Here is an 18,159-nt window from a genome sequence, read left to right as displayed (position 1 = left end):
ATGATTCAAAGTATACCACATCATGTGGAGGAGGTGTTATGGCATAGGCATGTATGGCTGCCAATGGAACGGGCTCACTCTTGTTTATTGATGATGTGACTGCTGACAGAAGTAGCAAGATGAATTCTGAGGTGTATAGGGCTTTACTCTCTGCTCACATTCAGCCAAATGCTACAAAACTGATAGGATGCCACTTCACAGTGCAGGTGGATAATGACCCTAAAACATACTGCGAAAGCAACTCAAGACGGCAAAGAAAGGCAAAGAAATGGAATATTCTTCAATGGCCAAGTCAGTCGCATTATCACAAACCAATAGAGCATGCTTTTCACTTACTGAAGACAAGACTGAAGGCAGAAAGACCCACAAACAAGCAGCAACTGAAGGTGGCTGCAGTCAAGGCCTGGCAAAGCATCTCCAGGGAGGAAACTCAGAATTTGAGTTTTGAGAACACGGGCCCCAGACTTCAGTCAGTCATTGACTGCAAAGGATTTTCAACCAAGTATTAAAATTATGGTTATATTTACAATTATGTCACTTTGTCCAAATACCTTTTAGCTCCTGAAAATGGAGGTTGAAAATGGCTGTAATTCCTAAATGGTAAATGCCACATTTTTGTGGAACCTCTTAAAATAAAGCTGAAAGTCTACACTTCGATCACATCTTGATTGTTTTATTTCAAATCCATTGAAGGCAAAATCAGAAAAACTGTCATTGTCCAAATACTTCCGGACTTGACTGAATATATATGTATATATAGATAGATACATGTAGAGTTGATTGGATAGATAGATAGATAGATAGATAGATAGATAGATAGATAGATAGATGGGTGCCAATACTTGTAGAGTTGATAGAGAGATACATCGGGTGCCAATACTTCTAGGTTTGGATCGATAGGGTGCCAAATCCTGGTACACTTCTTTAAATACTTAGATATGATGCCAATACTTCTATGGTTGGATAAATAAATAGATAGATAGATAGATACATAAATACATACGTAGACAGATAGGGGGCCAATACTTGTGGAGCTGATTAGGTGGCAAGGGTGCCAATACTTGTAGACTTGAATAGATAGATAGATTGCATGCCAATACTTGTAGATTTGATAGACAGATAGTCAGAGTGTCAATACTTGTAGAGTTGATAAAAAGATACGTAGATAGATAGATAGATAGATAGATAGATAGATAGGGTGCCAATACTGGTAGAGTTGGATAAATAGATAGAAAGATATATAGAAAGATATAAGATATATAGATATATAGTTGGATAAATAGGTAGAAAGATATATAGATACATACATACATAAGCAGATAGTGGGCCAATACTTAGAGTTGACTTGAGAGATGCAGTGCCAATATATGTAGAGTTAATAGATAGACATGTAGTTAGGGTGCCAATACTTGTAGGCTTGAGAGATAGACAGATAGATAGATAGAGATGATAGATAAACAGATAGATAAGATGCGAATACTTGTAGAGTTGATTAGATAGGGTGCCAATACCTGTAGAGATGAAAAGATAGATAGATAGATAGATAGATAGACAGACAGATCGGGGGCCAATGCTTGTGGAGTTGATTAGATAGATAGGGTGCTTATAGTTGTAGAGTTGATTAGATAGATAGATGGGTAGGTAGATAGATAGATAGGTTGCCAATACATGTAGAGTTAGATAGATAGATAGATAGATAGATAGATAGATAGATAGATAGATAGATAGGGTGCCAAATAATTTTAGAGTTGTTAGGTGCCAATACATGTAGACCTCACAGGTAGACAGATAGATAGGGTGCCAATACTTGTAGATTTTATTTATAGATATATAGATATACAGATAGATAGATAGAATGGGACATAGATGAATGGAGAGACAGATTAATACGTTTAGATATATAGAGAGAGTTTTAATGTTTCAAAGGCAGAAGGAGTGAGACAGTCATACAGTTAGTCTGATAGAAATCTGGAGAGAGAGGGTGTGTGTGTGTGTGTGCAACAGGTAGATTGATAGAGAAATGTGCTTCCCTGTTACAGGTACATTGACAGAGTGAGAGGGAGAGAAGAGGGGCTTCAGGCCATGTGCACACAGGCGTGTGTGAGTTTTGACAGTTGGAGTTTGATTTCTTTAACATTCCAAGTCAGACTCTGAACATTCCAATGTGTGTGTGAGAGTATGGTAGTTTTAGAAAAAATACGGCATCAAAAGGGTGAACAGCATGAAGGACTGTACCGAGTTTTTAGCTTGAAAGCTTCAGAAGCTATAACAGTCAGAATTCTTTAATGGAAGTCACTAGGAATTTTGGCCATTTTGAGCCTAGATATAGGTCTGTACCGAGTTTGGTGGTTGTAGATAGAAAGCTCTGGGAGGAACGGTGTGTAGAAATTTTGGGTTTTGGGGATATTTGATCTTCTGCTTCTGCTATATATATATATATATATATATATATATAGATAGATAGGGTGCCAATGCTTGTAGAGTTGATCTGACAGATAGATCGACTGATAGACACATAGATAGATAGTTATATAGACAGACAGATACATAGTTAGACAGATAGATAGGGTGCCAATACTTCAAGAGTTGATTACATAATTAAATAGAGAGGTTGCCAATACCTGTAGAGTTGATACATCGACAGATAGATAGGGTACCAAAACCTGTAGAGTTGATTAGAATGATAGGGTGCCAATACTTGTAGAGTTGATAGATAGACATATAGATAAGGTGCCAGTAGTTGTAGAGTTGATTAGATAGATAGATAGATAGATAGATAGATAGATAGATAGATAGATAGATAGATAGGGCACCAGAACTTGTAGAGTTCTTAGATAGACAGATAGATAGGGTGCCAATACTTGTAGAGTTGAATAAATAGATAGGTAGATAGGGTGCCAATACTTGTAGAGTTGACTAGATAGATAGATGCATAGGGTGCCAATACTTGTAGAGTTGATTAGATCAATTGATACATAGGGTGCCATTACTTCAAGAGTTTATAGACAGATAGATTAGGTGCCAATACTTGTAGAGTTGATAGATAGATAGATAGATAGATAGATAGATAGGGTGCCAATACTTGCAGAGTTGATTAGATAAATTGAAACATAGGGTGCCAATACCTGTAGAGTTTATAGACAGATAGATAGTGTGCCAGAACTTGTAGATTTCTTAGATAGACAGATAGCTAGGGTGCCAATACTTGTAGAGTTAAATAGATAGATAAATACGGTGCTAATACTTGTAGAGTTGATAGATAGATAGATAGATAGATAGATAGGGTATCAATACATGTAGAGTTCATTAGATTGGGTGCACACAGCAGTTAGTGTGCTGCTAGTAGTTAGTAAGCTAACGCATCAAACACAGCTAGATAAATAGATAGAAAGTGTAACTGAAAAAAAATAGATGTATAGATGAAGTGATACAGATAGATAGATAGATAGATAGATAGATAGAGTGTTACTGGTAAATAGATAGAGAGAATGGTAGAAAGATAAATGGAGAGACAGACTGATACATCTAGATACGTAGAGAGAGTTTTAGTATTTGAAAGACAGAAGGAGTGAGAGAGTGATACAGGTAGACTGATAGAAAGGGGAGAGGGAGAGATGGTAGGAGAGAGTGTATGGCTGTAGCGTCACCACTGGCACCTGCCCGCCAGAGGGAGCCCTCGCCCGAGTTTTGACGCCACCCACGAGGAATGTCTGTTTTTCAGACATTTAAACAGCGTGTTCACCACACTAGGAGGCAAAGTATTGTTTTCAGGACATTACCAAGCCTTTTCTCTCTGCCTTAGTGTTTTGTTGTCTTTTGTGCTTGACCCTGTTCACGTTTACGGTTTTCTGCCTTTGCCTTGTGTTTTTTGGATTTGTTTGCCTCGCTGCTTGACTTCCTGGTTTATCGGACTTTGCTACCTGTTTCTCGACTACGTTTTCTGCCTGCTGTTTTGGATTATCTGCTATTAAAACTGCTAATGGATCCTACTCAACCTGCCTCCGGCGATTCATTACAGAATACTTCGCCTGTTTTGGATCCAGCAGAGCGCGCGAATTTCCAGGCGGTGGTGGCCGGCCAAGGAGCTATCATTCGCACATATCAGGAGCAACTCGCGGCGCTGCAGGCTGCTCACGAACAGCTCCAGCAGACACCGGCGACTCTCGCTGCTTCAGCCACACCGGTACACAGCGAATCAATCCGGATGGCTCTCCCGGAGAAATTCGACGGCTCCACTGAGCACTACTGAGGCTTTCTACGGCAATGCACGAATTTTTCGCATTTCAACCCATGGCCTACCGGGAGGAGAACACCAAGTGTGCCTTCCTCTTGTCTTTGCTCACGGGGAGGGCACTGGACTGGGCCTTGGCCGTCTGAGACACCAATCCCCAGGTAAAGACATCTTTTACTTACTTCTCTGAGCTGATCCGCGATATTTTTGAATACCCGGTGGGGGGGGGCGAGACGTAGCAGTACAACTCTTGGAGTTGCGTCAAGGCCGCGAAATGTGAATTCCACCAAGACTCCATTACCTTCCTGGGTTACGTCATCTCTAAGAATGGGGTGGAGATGGATGCTGGCAAAGTAAAGGCAGTCGCGGACTGGCCCGAACCTACCACAGTCAAAGAATTGCAGCGGTTCCTGGGGTTCGCAAACTTTTACTGGCGGTTCATAAGGAATTACAGCGGCATCCCTAATCCAATGACGTCACTCCTGCGGGGTAAACCACGGCATCTACGCTGGACGGAATAGGCCCGATCTGCATTCACCCAGCTAAAGACTAGCTTCACCACAGCGCTGATCTTGAGACATCCAGACCCCAGCTTGCCCTTCATCGTCGAGGTGGACGCCTCCAGCTGCGGAATCGGGGCCGTACTGTCACAGCACCATGGAAATCCAGGGAAAGTTTATCCTTGTGCTTACTTTTCCCGAAAGCTAATCTCAGCTGAAGCTAACTATGACGTCGGCAATCGGGAGCTCCTCTCTATCAAGGAAGCATTGGTAGAATGGTGGCATTGGTTGGAGGGAGCGTGTCACCCGTTCGTAGTACTGACTGACCATCATAACCTGGAATATCTGCGTAACGCAAAGAGACTAAATCCAAGACAAGCTCGATGGGCACTGTTCTTTACCCGGTTCCGGTTCACTGTCACATACCGACCAGGCACCAAGAACGGCAAGGCCGATGCACTATCCCGTCGACACGACCCAATAAATGCGCCCAGCAGCCCGGAGCCAATACTACCGCCCGCCATAGTACTCGCACCTATCAGATGAGACATCATAGAGCAGATCCAGCGGGCCCAGGCCAACGAACCTCCACCACCAGCATGTCCACCCACCAAGCTCTTCATGCCTGCCCCTCTTCGTCCGAGAATAATGCAGTGGGTGCACGATACGCCCAGCTCCGGCCACCACAGTATCCAGCGCACCACAGCCCTGATCAGCAACTGTTTTTGGTGGCCCGCACTGGCCCAGGATGTGGAGGAGTACGTGGGGACCTGCAGCACCTACTCCTGAACCAGCCGCCAGCTCCCCATGGGCCTGTTAGAACCTCTGCCCATTCCCAAGCGACCCTGGTCCCACATGGCTATAGACTTTGTTACCGACCTCCCTAGTTCTGCAGGGTACACCATGATCCTAGTAACCATTGACAGGTTCTCTAAGGCATGCCGACTGATCCCCCTCAAAGGCCGACCCACAGCCATGGAGACGGCTACAACACTGTTTCACCACATTTTCCGCACCTACGGCCTTCCTGAGGACATCGTGTCCGACCGGGGCCCGCAATTCACGTCTAGAGTCTGGAGAGCTTTCTGTACCCACCTAGGGGTCAACGTAAGCCTCAATTTTGGATACCACCCACAGTCTAATGGACAAACCGAGCGTTTGAACCAGGAGATCGGCAGGTACCTCCGCTCCTACTGTAGCCATAAACAGCAGCACTGGAGTGAGTTTCTCCCATGGGCAGAGTATGCCCAGAACTCCCTCACCCACTCATCCACAGGACTCACACCATTCCAGTGCATTCTGGGGTATCAACCACCTCTGTTCCCTTAGTCAGGAGAACCCTGACTGGGCCCGCCGTAGTCAGGAGGTCTGGGAAAGCGCCCACGTCTGCCTGCAATGTGCCATACAACGTCAAAGAACTTACCGCCTGCAACTCCCTGCCTCATATCGGATCTCCCCCACCTTCCATGTGTCCCTGCTCAAACCAGCACGCCCCCACCAGGACGACACAACCACGGGGAATGAACCACCGCCACCGATCGATATTGACGGGTCCCCAGCTTATAGGGTGAGCTTATCACTCCTCAAATCTCAACGCCATGGTAACCGCCTACAGTATCTGGTTGACTGGGAGGGGTACGGCCCAGAGGAGCGATCATGGGTAAATGCGGACAACATCCTCGACCCCTCCTTGGTGGAGGATTTCCATCGTCTCCACCCCAACCAGCCAGCTCCTCGGCCCGGGGACGTCCACGTCGTAGAACACCTGGAGGTGTTCCTAGGGGGGGGGGGGGGGTGGGGGGGGTGGGGCCCTGTAGCGTCACCACCGGCACCTGCCCGCCAAAGGGAGCCCTCGCCCTAGTTTTGACGCCACCCACGAGGAACACTTCCGGGGCTTTTCAGACATTTAAACAGCGTTCATTAAGCGTTCACCACACTAGGACGCGAAGTATTGTTTTCAGGACATTACCAAGCCTCTTCTCTCTGCCTTAGTGTTTTGTTGTCTTTTGTGCTTGACCCTGTTCACGTTTACGGTTTTCTGCCTTTGCCTTGTGTTTTTTGGATTTGTTTGCCTCGCTGCTTGACTTCCTGGTTTATCAGACTTTGCTACCTGTTTCTTGACAATGTTTTCTGCCTGCTGTTTTGGATTATCTGCTATTAAAACTGCTAATGGATCCTACTCAACCCGCCTCTGGCGATTCATTACAGTAGCATTGATAGAGAGATAGATGAAGTGAGAGTCTCTGTTACAGGTACAGTGACAGAGAGAAGGTGTGAAGAGGGGCTTCAGGCCTTGCGCACAAAGGTGTATGTGAGTTTTGACAGTTTGAGTTTTCTTTTGAAGAAATCTTGAACATTCTGAGCCAGGCTCTGAACATTCTGTCAATGTAAGGGGATATTTGATCTTCTGCTATGGGAAAACCGTAAGTCTGATCAGTTAGAGAAAAATACAGCATCAGTCTGGACAGCCTGAAGAACTGTGCTGAGTCTGGTGGAAGTAGCTTGAAAGCTCAAGGAGAAATTTTGAATGGAATTCTATCAGAATTTTGGCCCTTTTGATCAGCTAGAAAAGATATAGCAACTCAAGTCAGAACAGACTGAAGGCTTGCACTGAATTTAATGGTCTCAAAAGAAGAAGAAGAAGAAAATAATAATAGTAAATTTAAATCAGAAAAGAGTTTGTTGGCCTTGTCAAGCCAACATATTATTATTATTATTATTATTATTATTATATCTTAATAAATAATAATAATAATAACTTTACAGTTACAGTTTACTGTACATCTTGATGAAGCAGTACTAAAATACACACACAGTGGTATTTACCTTCTGCAGGTTGCAATATGTACATTACTCGTCTGTAAAACTCTTAATGGGCATAATTACTCTCAACAAAATGTCAAGATTTACAACCTTATGCCATCTGGGATTAGGTTGTGAGCTCTCCACGCTACTTTTATGCGTACTGTTAACAAATGGTTTGAATTTCAATTACCTTTATCACCACAATCACAATGATTTGTTTATCCGCCTATAGCATTATTTAATCCACTATAAGCTGTATTAAACACTCTAATTATTTGATTTCAACATAATACTTTTTAAACATTTAAAATTATTTATTTATCTCTATTTGTTTACATATTTAGTTGTCTAAAATTAAATATTTTTAGACTGGGCTACATAAATTAAGGACATGAACACAAAACAAACGTTAGGTTGTTATAAAATAACAGGGAAAATGCTTTCTTACCTGATATCACCAATATTTTTTACAGACAAGTTTAGGCCCAGAAGCGAAATGGGACCTTTGAACAAGATGAAGGTCTGAGGACTAGCTTCCGCTTGGCCTCGGTAATTTATTCATGTTTTAGTCCATCATGTTTTTAGCAGCCAAGATAAGCGAAAAGGACTCTCAATCTGTACCCGCAACCGTACCACTAGGGTTTGCAGAGTTACAGGCTGCTTTAAAGACGGCAATGGAGGAAATGGCCTTCCGTTTAGTGCAAATCTGTCAACTTTGCACTTTGACGAGTGTCAAAACTACGCAGTTTCAGATGAGGGCTGATGCTGCAGCCATCGCGCAGCGGCTTGAAGAGGCTGAGACCCAAATAGGTGTGCTTGAGCATGAAAACAAGCACCTAAAACAAATGGCTGAAAAAAGTGCTAAAGAGTGTGCAGAGCTTCGGGATCCTTGTCTGACATAGCCAACAGAAGTAGGTTTTGAATGTTATGCAAATTAACAAAAGTCTAAGTGGGCAGAGCTAAATGGTTCTTGAGGACCTTTTGTTTGGGAGAACTCAAGGAATAAGTACCAAAAGAATCTTCATTGTAGGATTTATTGTATTCAAGATATGAGCCAAAATGTAAAACACTTCCCTATAGCGCTACCATTAGACCGATTTAATGCATTAGACTGATCCAGCTCATCTCACTTGCCTGAGTAGCGGGAGGGACTAGTAGGTACCAAGCACGTTTCATGTCTGTTTCATCTAGGGCTAGGGCTATCTGTGGGGGCCAAGGGTCCAAAATTCTGCCATTTTCTGAGTATGCACGTTTTGGCAGGCTATACTTCTTCTCCAAATGTATTAATTAGAAAAATAACTTGATAAAGTTTTCAGTTTTGACTAAGAAAAATCAGAGCAAATGACCTCTTCCTATATCAAATGGCTGAGGACATGTATGCATTTTTAGTTATAGTGAACGGGCCCTTATGGGCCAATTCTTATATTTGAGGCATGGGCAGAGAGTGTACTACTGGCCATGTATTGTAATGTTCATATAAATTTGACATTGCAGTCAGAAAATATGGCGCTTTTAATGCATGCAATGGTCTAAAATTTCACTGACCTGTAGCAGCCAAACGGTTTGGCTAATTAAAATTGTTTTAGTATTGTTTTCAGATTTCATATTGTATGCTGAGCAGATGAGGACTAGTTTGAAAAAGAAAGCTTTTTAGAAAATGGCACAAAGCACATCAGTGAAAAGTAATTAAACCATATGGCAAAAAGATGCAGGACTGAGGAATTCTGCTGATATAGAACGTTTTACTATTCCCTATAGTTGTTGCTGACATAAAAAGTCATTCATTATAGCACCCCCTTCTGGTGGGTATGGGTCGGGTCATTTCATTTGCCTATGCAGGGAGTGGGATCTGGGACATAACAAATTTGATGGCAATGTTTCAATGATAACCTTGTCTTATAGCTGAGAGTGTACTATTGACCATGTATTGAAGTGAAGTGAAGTGACGTGTGGCCAAGTATGGTGACCCATATTCGGAATTTGTGCTCTGCATTTAACCCATCCAAGTGCACACACATTAGTGAACACACACAGCAGTGGGCAGCCTTTTTACTGCGGCGCCCGGGGAGCAGTTGGGGGTTCGGTGCCTTGCTCAAGGGTCTCACCTCAGTCGTGGTATTGAGGGTGGGAGAGAGCACTGGTCATTCACTCCCCCCACCTACAATCCCTGCCGGACCTGAGACTCGAACCCACAACCTTCAGGTTCACCTTCGGGTTACAAGTCCGAGACTCTAACCATTAGGCCACAACTGCCCCCAAAATGCATATAAATTGTAAAGGGCATATAAATTGTAAAGGGCATATAAATTTGACTTTGCAATCACAAGATTATGGTTCTTTTAATATATGCAATGGCATAAAATTTCACTGACCTGTAGCAGCCAAATGGTTTGGCTAATCAAAATTGTTTCAGGATGTTTTTGTACTTGACAAATTTCATATTGTATGCTGAGCAGATGAACAGCCTAGGACTGGTCTGAAAAAGAAAGCTTTTTACAAAACTATAGAAAAGTAATTAAACCATGATGAAGGAGGACTCAGGAATTTTGCATATATAAATAGTTTTACTCTATTGCCTATAGTTGTGAAGATATAAACCAAAAGGTTCATTTATTGTAGCACCCCTTCTGATGAGTCATTTAATTTGTATGAATAGGGGGTGGGATATGGGACCTAACTACCAAATTTGGTAGTGGTATTTCAATTATAACCCAGCCTTTAGATGTTATAGCATGCTTCTTAGGTAACCAGGTCATTATCAAAGATACACTAGCAGATTAGCATAGACATGCAGTATACCAAGTTTCAGCTGGATTGGATGTATGATTATTGAGAAACATTTATCTGACTTTAACTCTGCCCCTTATGCATGACCACACCCCAAACTTTGAATCTTGTCCTGTGTGTATGTATATATATACGTATACGTATAATCAAGTTATCAAGTTTTATATATATATATATATATATATATATATATATATATATATATGTCTATTTTCCTGCAAATCCATGCAAACAGTCATGAGTTAGAGCTGCCTGAGTAAATTAGGCTCTGCCTCATTATAACTGACAGTTATCTAACCTTGGCTAGTTTCAGCTGGATCGGATGTACGATTATTGAGTAACATTTATCTGACTTTAACTCTGCCCCTTTTTATGACCATACCCCAAATTGTTCATGTGACATCAGTACTCTATATGCCTTTTAAGTTTCATTCTTTGTTTGGGAGAACCCAAGGATTCAGTGAAAAGAATAATTTTGTTTGTAGGACTCAGTTTTCATGAAATATGGACCTAAACTTAAAACCTTGCATGTATTCTGCATGAGTCTGCTGAGTGTATTCAGCTTTTAAACCATACCAGTGTTCGAATAAGTTTCAAAATAATTACCCATCTCATGAAATGTTATCCTAGTGTGAATGTAAATCTGTATCAAATTCTTTCCACAATCTCAATCCGCATGTGTGTCCTGTGCATATGTGCTTGAGTCATGATGTACTCCTACCATATAGTAGTTGTATATTTTTGTATTGATTGTATTAGATTTTGTAAGAGTGGGTGGGCTTAGATTCAAATACCTGATTCTCAGGCTATAAATCCAATCAAGCTAAAATCTACTGTACTGCAGATTTGTGTTAACTGTGAAAGGATTTTTACTGTTCATCAGTCTACTTTAAAAACATAGCGGCCATCAGCCAATCACATTGCAGCACACACTTCACAGTTTTAGCATTAAGGTAACATTACAAAAACAAAATAGTATGTTTATCTGTGGTTCCTTTAGTGTTCTATGCAATTTAATGAGAACTAGCTACCTGTGGTGCAGTCTCCACACAGTGTTTAGCCCCCACTGATTGCTGATTGCAGCTATATTTAGGGGGCCAAGAATGCAGTGCTTGGAACCGTATTGTTTTAATTAGGATTCTGCTTCTTCTGCTTCTTCTTCTATTTTCCTCCACTAAAACTGATCATGCAGACCAAACCGTAGGTCCTACAGCCATGAGTCAGTACTCCCTCCCACTACTCAGGCAAGAGAGATGAGCCCAATCAGCCTAGCGAAACGTTTTACATGGAAATGTCCACCACGTCAATCAAATCTAATGAGGCGGACTTTTGCATGGATTTGCATGAAACCTGAAACATTAATACAGAACAAGATTCTGATGTCATGTGCAAAGTTTAGGGTGTGGTTATGCATAAGTGGTGGAGCTAAGGTCAGATAACTGCTTCATAAGAACTGTACGTCCAACAGAGCTGAAACTTGCATCACTGTGCTAATCTGCAAGTGGATCTTTGATGATGACCTGTTTTTGTTTGTTTGTTTGTTTTTTTTAAAAATCAGATTTCCAATCAGATTTCCAATCAGATTTCAACAGGCATTTGACAGGGTAAACATTGAGCTATTTTGGTTGAGCTATTATTATATTGAGGTATTTGAATGGTCCCTCTAAGGACCTCCTAATAATTGATACAGTCTTACACAACTTAGCCTCTGGGGGGAGGCTATTGATGTTTTTTTTATCCATGCTTTCTCTCCTTACCCCCTAAAAGTGTGCCTTTTGGAACATTTAGCTCTGTCCATGCAAATTTTTAATGATTTGCATAATATGTGTCAAAAACTACTTTTGTGAACTAGTCCTAGGTTTTTGACTGATCTTCACAAACCTGGTGTCAACCTACTCAGGACAGTGTGACCTTCAATAATCATCAAAAAAATGTTCACATTTTTAAACAATATGGCCATCACATGTCGATCAATTCTAACAAGGCAAAGCATAATTTACTCAAAGAGGTGCAACCTATGAATGCTTAGGTGCATCCACATGAAACTTGAAAGGGATATAAAGGACAAGATTCTGAAGTCAAGTGCAAAGTTTGTGGTGTGGTCATGAATAGGGGTGGAGCTAAGGTTGGATAACTGTTTCTCAGGAACCGTAAGTCCGATTGAAATTTGGTATGGTGCATCATTTTGCTAATCTGTAACTGGAATTTTGACGATGATGTAATTACTTAAAGAACATGGCTGTCATCGGCCAATCAGGTTTCAGCAGGCTACCAAAATAAGAACTGCAATTAAATTTCTTGTTAGTGCTGATTCCTTGGCTCACCCTAAAATTTGGCATTTAAAACATTTAGCCCTACCCACTCCAATTTACAATAATTTGTATAATATGCAAAACATACTTTTGCAAACTAGTCCTAAGATTTTTGCCAGATTGTCACAAGTTTGGAGTCCAAATACTCAGAAGAGTGGCTTAATCTTAATAATGATCAGAAACGTTGAAATTCGTAAACACTATGGCCACCACATGCCAATCAACCTAAGTGGAGTGGAGCTGGTTTACTCCAACAGCTGTACTTCAGGAATCCCACACAGGGAATTACACAAAAGCACTTCTATCTAGCCACCCTTAACCCATAGCCCAGACATATGAAGAATAAGAGAGATTGTCGTCATATGCAGGGAGTGACCAGTACAGAGGAGCCACATATTCCTGCAGCTCCTTTAATGTTGCCTTAGGTCTCTTGACAGCCACGCTGCTAAGTTTTCTTCTTACCCTTTCATCAGTTTTGGAGGGATGTCTTGGAAATGTCACTATTTTGCCCCATTTTCTCCACTTGTAGATGATGGCCTTCAAGATATTCCATGGTACATTTTGGAACATCTTTTGTACCCCTCTCCTGATCAATACCTTTTGACAATGAGATCCCATACATGCTTTGTAAGCTTGACTTGAGTAGTCAGCTGAAACCAAGAAGATGTCAAGAAAGTCCTACAGAAAAAGCTGATCTTTATTTGGCATTGATCAGAATCACTTTATTGATCACAGGTGTATGATAATTTCTTTTGTACATGAGTTTGAATTTGATTGTTTAATTCCTTGCACAGTCACATGGGCAATTATAAAAGGGTGTGCACACTTATGCAACCAGGTTATTCTAAGTTCTTTCTTTTCTCTTTTTTTCCCTAAAATTTTTCTATTTGTTTTTCACTAGAATTTTGATAGTTGCTATATCACATTAAAGATGGAAAATTTTCTGACATGACTTATCTTGGTTTCATTTTCTACATCACAAAAACCTGCAATTTTAAGGGGTGTGTAAACTTTTTATATTCACTGTAGTTGTCGCTGTAGTTGGGCTGTTGGATTAGAGGTCAGACAAAAAACAAAAAGGAGCTGGCAGCATTCAAGATTTTGGGTTTCTAGAGTTTGGTTGGTTGACATTTCTTTCTGGTTGAAGAAAGGACATAAAAAATTTAAACAAGATAACGATTTTACACACAAAACAAATCACACTAACAAAAGAATTAATAATAAATAATGATTTCATTATTATTGAGATTAAAATTCACTGTCTTTTTGAATACGCCCTTTTGAATATGTAGATGATGTAGAATATGATGTAGATATAGAACTTCTGTTTCAATTACCTCATGAAATTTTGTTCTTAACTATGCATGATAACATAACATTGAAAACAATCACCATCAGACAACCTCCTTGGAAAACAACATCTTACACGATTTGAATGTAGCTAAAACAACACTGAAAAAAGACCAATATTGGCATAATAAAACACAACTATAAAACCAGATATAAATTTGGAGCAGCAAAGTAAGTTTCTAAACATGTATCTGTATCTTGGCCACAATGTTAATAAGATAATGTTGGCATATATACGTGTATATATATATATATATATATATATATATATATATATATATACACACACACTGCTCAAAAAAATTAAAGGAACACTTTGAAAACACATCATATCTCAAAGGGGAAAAATATCATGCTGGATATCTATACTGATATGGACTGGGTAATGTGTTAGGAACGAAAGGATGCCACATCATTTGATGGAAATGAAAATTATCAACCTACAGAGGCCTGAATTCAAAGACACCCCGAAAATCAAAGTGAAAAAATGATGCAGCAAGCTAGTCCATTTTGCTGAAATTTCAATGCAGCAACTCAAAATGGAACTCAGTAGTTTGTATGGCCCCCACGTGCTTGTATGTATGCCTGACAACGTCGGGGCATGCTCCTAATGAAACGACAGATGGTGTCCTGGGGTATTTCCTCCCAGATCTGGACCAGGGCAGTACTGAGCTCCTGGACAGTCTGAGGTGCAACCTGGCAGCGTCGGATGGACCGAAACGTAATGTCCCAGAGGTATTCTATTGGATTTAGGTCAGGCGAGCGTCGGGGCCATTCAGTGGTATCAATTCCTTCATCCTCCAGGAACTGCTTGCATACTCTCGCCACATGAGGCCGGGCATTGTCGTGCACCAGGAGGAACCCAGGACCCACTGCACCAGCATAGGGTCTGACAATGGGTCCAAGGATTTCATCCCGATACCTAATGGCAGTCAGGGTGCCATTGTCTAGCCTGTAGAGGTCTGTGCGTCCCTCCATGGATATGCCTCCCCAGACCATCACTGACCCACCACCAAACCGGTCATGCTGAACGATGTTACAGGCAGTATAACATTCTCCACGGCTTCTCCAGACCCTTTCACGTCTGTCACGTGCTCTGGGTGAACCTGCTCTCATCTGTGAAAAGCACAGGGCACCAGTGGCGGACCTGCCAATTCTGGTGTTCAATGGCAAATGCCAATCGAGCTCCATGGTGCCGGACAGTGAGCATGTGGCCCACTAGAGGACATTGGGCCCTCAGGCCGCCCTCATGAAGTCTGTTTCTGATTGTTTGGTCAGACATTTACACCAGTAGCCTGCTGGAGGTCATTTTGTAGGGCTCTGGCAGTGCTCATCCTGTTCCTCCTTGCACAAAGGAGCAGATACCGGTCCTGCTGATGGGTTAAGGACCATTTTCCACGGCCCTGTCCAGCTCTCCTAGAGTAAATGCCTGTCTCCTGGAATCTCCTCCATGCTCTTGAGACTGTGCTGGGAGACACAGCAAACCTTCTGGCAATGGCACGTATTGATGTGCCATCCTGGAGGAGTTGGACTGCCTGTGCAACCTCTGTAGCCAAATGCAAAACTAGTGAAAAACAGTCAGAAAAGATGAGTAGGGAAAAAAATGTCAGTGGCCTCCACCTGTAAAACCATTCCTGTTTTGGGGGTTGTCTCATTGTTGCCCATCTAGTGCACCTGTTGTTAATTTCATTAACACTAAAGCAGCTGAAACTGATTAACAACCCCCTCTGCTACTTAACTGACCAGATCAATATCCCAGGAGTTTAACTGACTTGATGCTATAACTCTGATTAAAAAGTGTTCCTTTAATTTTTTTGAGATATATATATATATATATATATATATATATATATATATATATATATATATATATATATATATATATATAGCTATTTTTTATTGCTATTTCAGTTTTTATTCAGGTTATCAACCTAACTGCTCTGTTAAATAGTTTCATGTGACTTCTTCATACAAACTGAGAAAAATAAAATTATGGTATACTTATTGAAACTTAGTATGGAAAACTGATCTAAGTCAAGGTTATTACCAGCCTAGTTTGTAGTTATACAGCAGCTGTCTTCAACTACCAACTATAACATACAGTCAGGGCCATAAATATTTGGACACTGACAAAGATATTGGTATTTTAGGTGTCTACCATAGTATATTGGAGTTGAATTTAAATAATGATTAGCAATGTGTTAATATCAATATTATCAATGTGCAAACTTTCAGCTTTAATTTCAGGGTACCTACATCCAAATCGGGTGAGCGGTGTAGGAATTACAGCACTTGTGGTCCCTATCTTTTTAAGGGACCAGAAGTAACTGGACAATTGGCTGCTCAGCTGTTCCAAGTCCAGGTATTATATTATTATATTGTATTACTTTTCCCCTCATTATTTCACTTAGTAAGCAGATAAAAGGTCTAGGGTTGATGGGCATTTGGAATCTATTGCTGTTAATTCTCAATATTAAGTCCAAAGAGCTGTCACTGCCAGTGAAGCAAGCAATCATTAGACTAAAAAATCAAAACAAACCAATCAGAGATAGCAAAAACAGTAGATGCGGCCAAATCAACTATTTGGTACATTCTTAAAAAGAACATACTGGTGAGCTCTTGAACACCAAAAGGCATGGAAAACAACTTGGTGAATAACAGAAGAATTCTATCCATAGTGAAGAAAAACCTCTTCACACCAGTTGTCCAGATGAAGAACACCCTCCAGGAGGTAGGCGTATCTGTGTCAAAGTCAAAAATCAAGAGAAGTCTTCACCAGAGTGAATACAGAGGGTTTACCACAAGATGTAAACCATTGGTAAACCTCAAAACCAGGAAGATCAGATTAAAGTTTTCCCCAAAAAATCTAAACAAAAGCCTGTACAGTTCTGGAACAATATACTATAGATAGATGAGACAAAGATCAATGTGAACCACAATGATGGGAAGAGAAATATTTGGAGAAGGGAAGGAACTGCTCATGATCCAAAGCATATGACCTCATCTTATGGCATGGGCATGTGTGGCTGCCAGTGGAACTGGTATTTATTGATGTGACAGCTGACAAAAACAGCAGGATGCATTCTGTTGTATATAGGGAATATTATCTGCTCCGATTCAGCCAAATGCATCATATGCCCCAAGAACAAGCAGGAGCTGAAAACGGTTGCTGTAAAGGCCTGGCAGAGCATCAGTAGGGAAGAAACCCAGCATCTGGTGATGGGTTCCAGGCTTCAGGCAGTCATTCACTGCAAATAATTTGCAACCGAGTATTAAAATCACAATTTAATTTATGATTGTTAGTTTGTGCAATTACTTTTTGTCCCTTAAAAAGGGGGCAGTTATAAAAAGTGCTGTAATTCTGCATTTTGAACTCATTCTCATTACTTAATTTCAACTTCAATATACTGTGGTAGACAAATAATAACCATGTCAATGTCCAAATATTTATGGACCTGACTGTACATCACTGGAACTGAACAATGTACATCCTCTGAAGCATCTTCTAAGAACCACAATGGACCAAAAAAGATTACCATTAATTCAAAAAGTGCAACAGTCTCCTAAAGTGGCCAGTGACACCTTAAACACATCACCATAGAAGGAGGAAATCAAATGCTATCCTTGAAAAAAATTAATAAACAACCAATGTGATCCTTCAGAAGATGCATATTTATGCATTAACAAGTACCAGCCACTATAAAACAGATTCCATGTTTTCACACCACTCATGATCTTCCAGGTTGTATATAAATTTTGTCCTGTTAATGTCTTTGCCCAAGCTATCCAAATTAATATCAGAAGAGAAAATTTCAGTGGATGTCACATACACCTCATTATTCTTGATGTACTTCTTGTAGTTGCAGCGTAAACACTGCCATGTGGTGCTGTAAAGCAGGAAGGCAATTATTTTTAGCACAATGGCTAAGCTCACATAGAGGTGGCGATAGGCCACGTTGTCATATAGCATGCAGGCACCCTTTGTGTTGCACTCGCTGCTCCAGAACAGGCAGGTGGAATCGATCCCCACACCAAAGATCAAAGGAGGTGGGATGAATCCTGTGGTACAATAAGATTCAGTGATCATGGATTACTTTGATTGCTATGATGACTATCAAAGAGAGCTCATGTTAAACCTAAAGGACTGCTGCTTAAATGTAAAAGGTCTTTGGGG

The 18,159-nt window shown here is 41.0% G+C and overlaps 1 protein-coding gene across 2 annotated transcripts in view; it reads right to left on the bottom strand.

Moving 5' to 3' along the window:
* Window positions 1-13,311: 13,311 nt before the first annotated feature.
* Window positions 13,312-18,159, bottom strand: part of slco3a1a (solute carrier organic anion transporter family member 3A1a) — a 54,426-nt gene continuing 49,578 nt past the window's right edge. For both annotated transcript variants that reach the window (XM_026927243.3, XM_026927242.3), the window contains exon 10: window positions 13,312-18,044. In XM_026927243.3, the coding sequence (XP_026783044.1) occupies window positions 17,683-18,044 (362 nt within the window). In that variant the 3' untranslated portion in view covers window positions 13,312-17,682. The remainder of the gene's footprint in view (window positions 18,045-18,159) is intronic.

This window comes from Pangasianodon hypophthalmus, chromosome 6 (assembly GCF_027358585.1).
Source record: "Pangasianodon hypophthalmus isolate fPanHyp1 chromosome 6, fPanHyp1.pri, whole genome shotgun sequence".
NCBI classification, from domain to species: Eukaryota; Metazoa; Chordata; class Actinopteri; order Siluriformes; family Pangasiidae; genus Pangasianodon; species Pangasianodon hypophthalmus.
The sequence above is the reverse complement of the archived record's forward strand: the minus strand, read 5'-3'. Positions and strand labels throughout refer to the sequence as shown.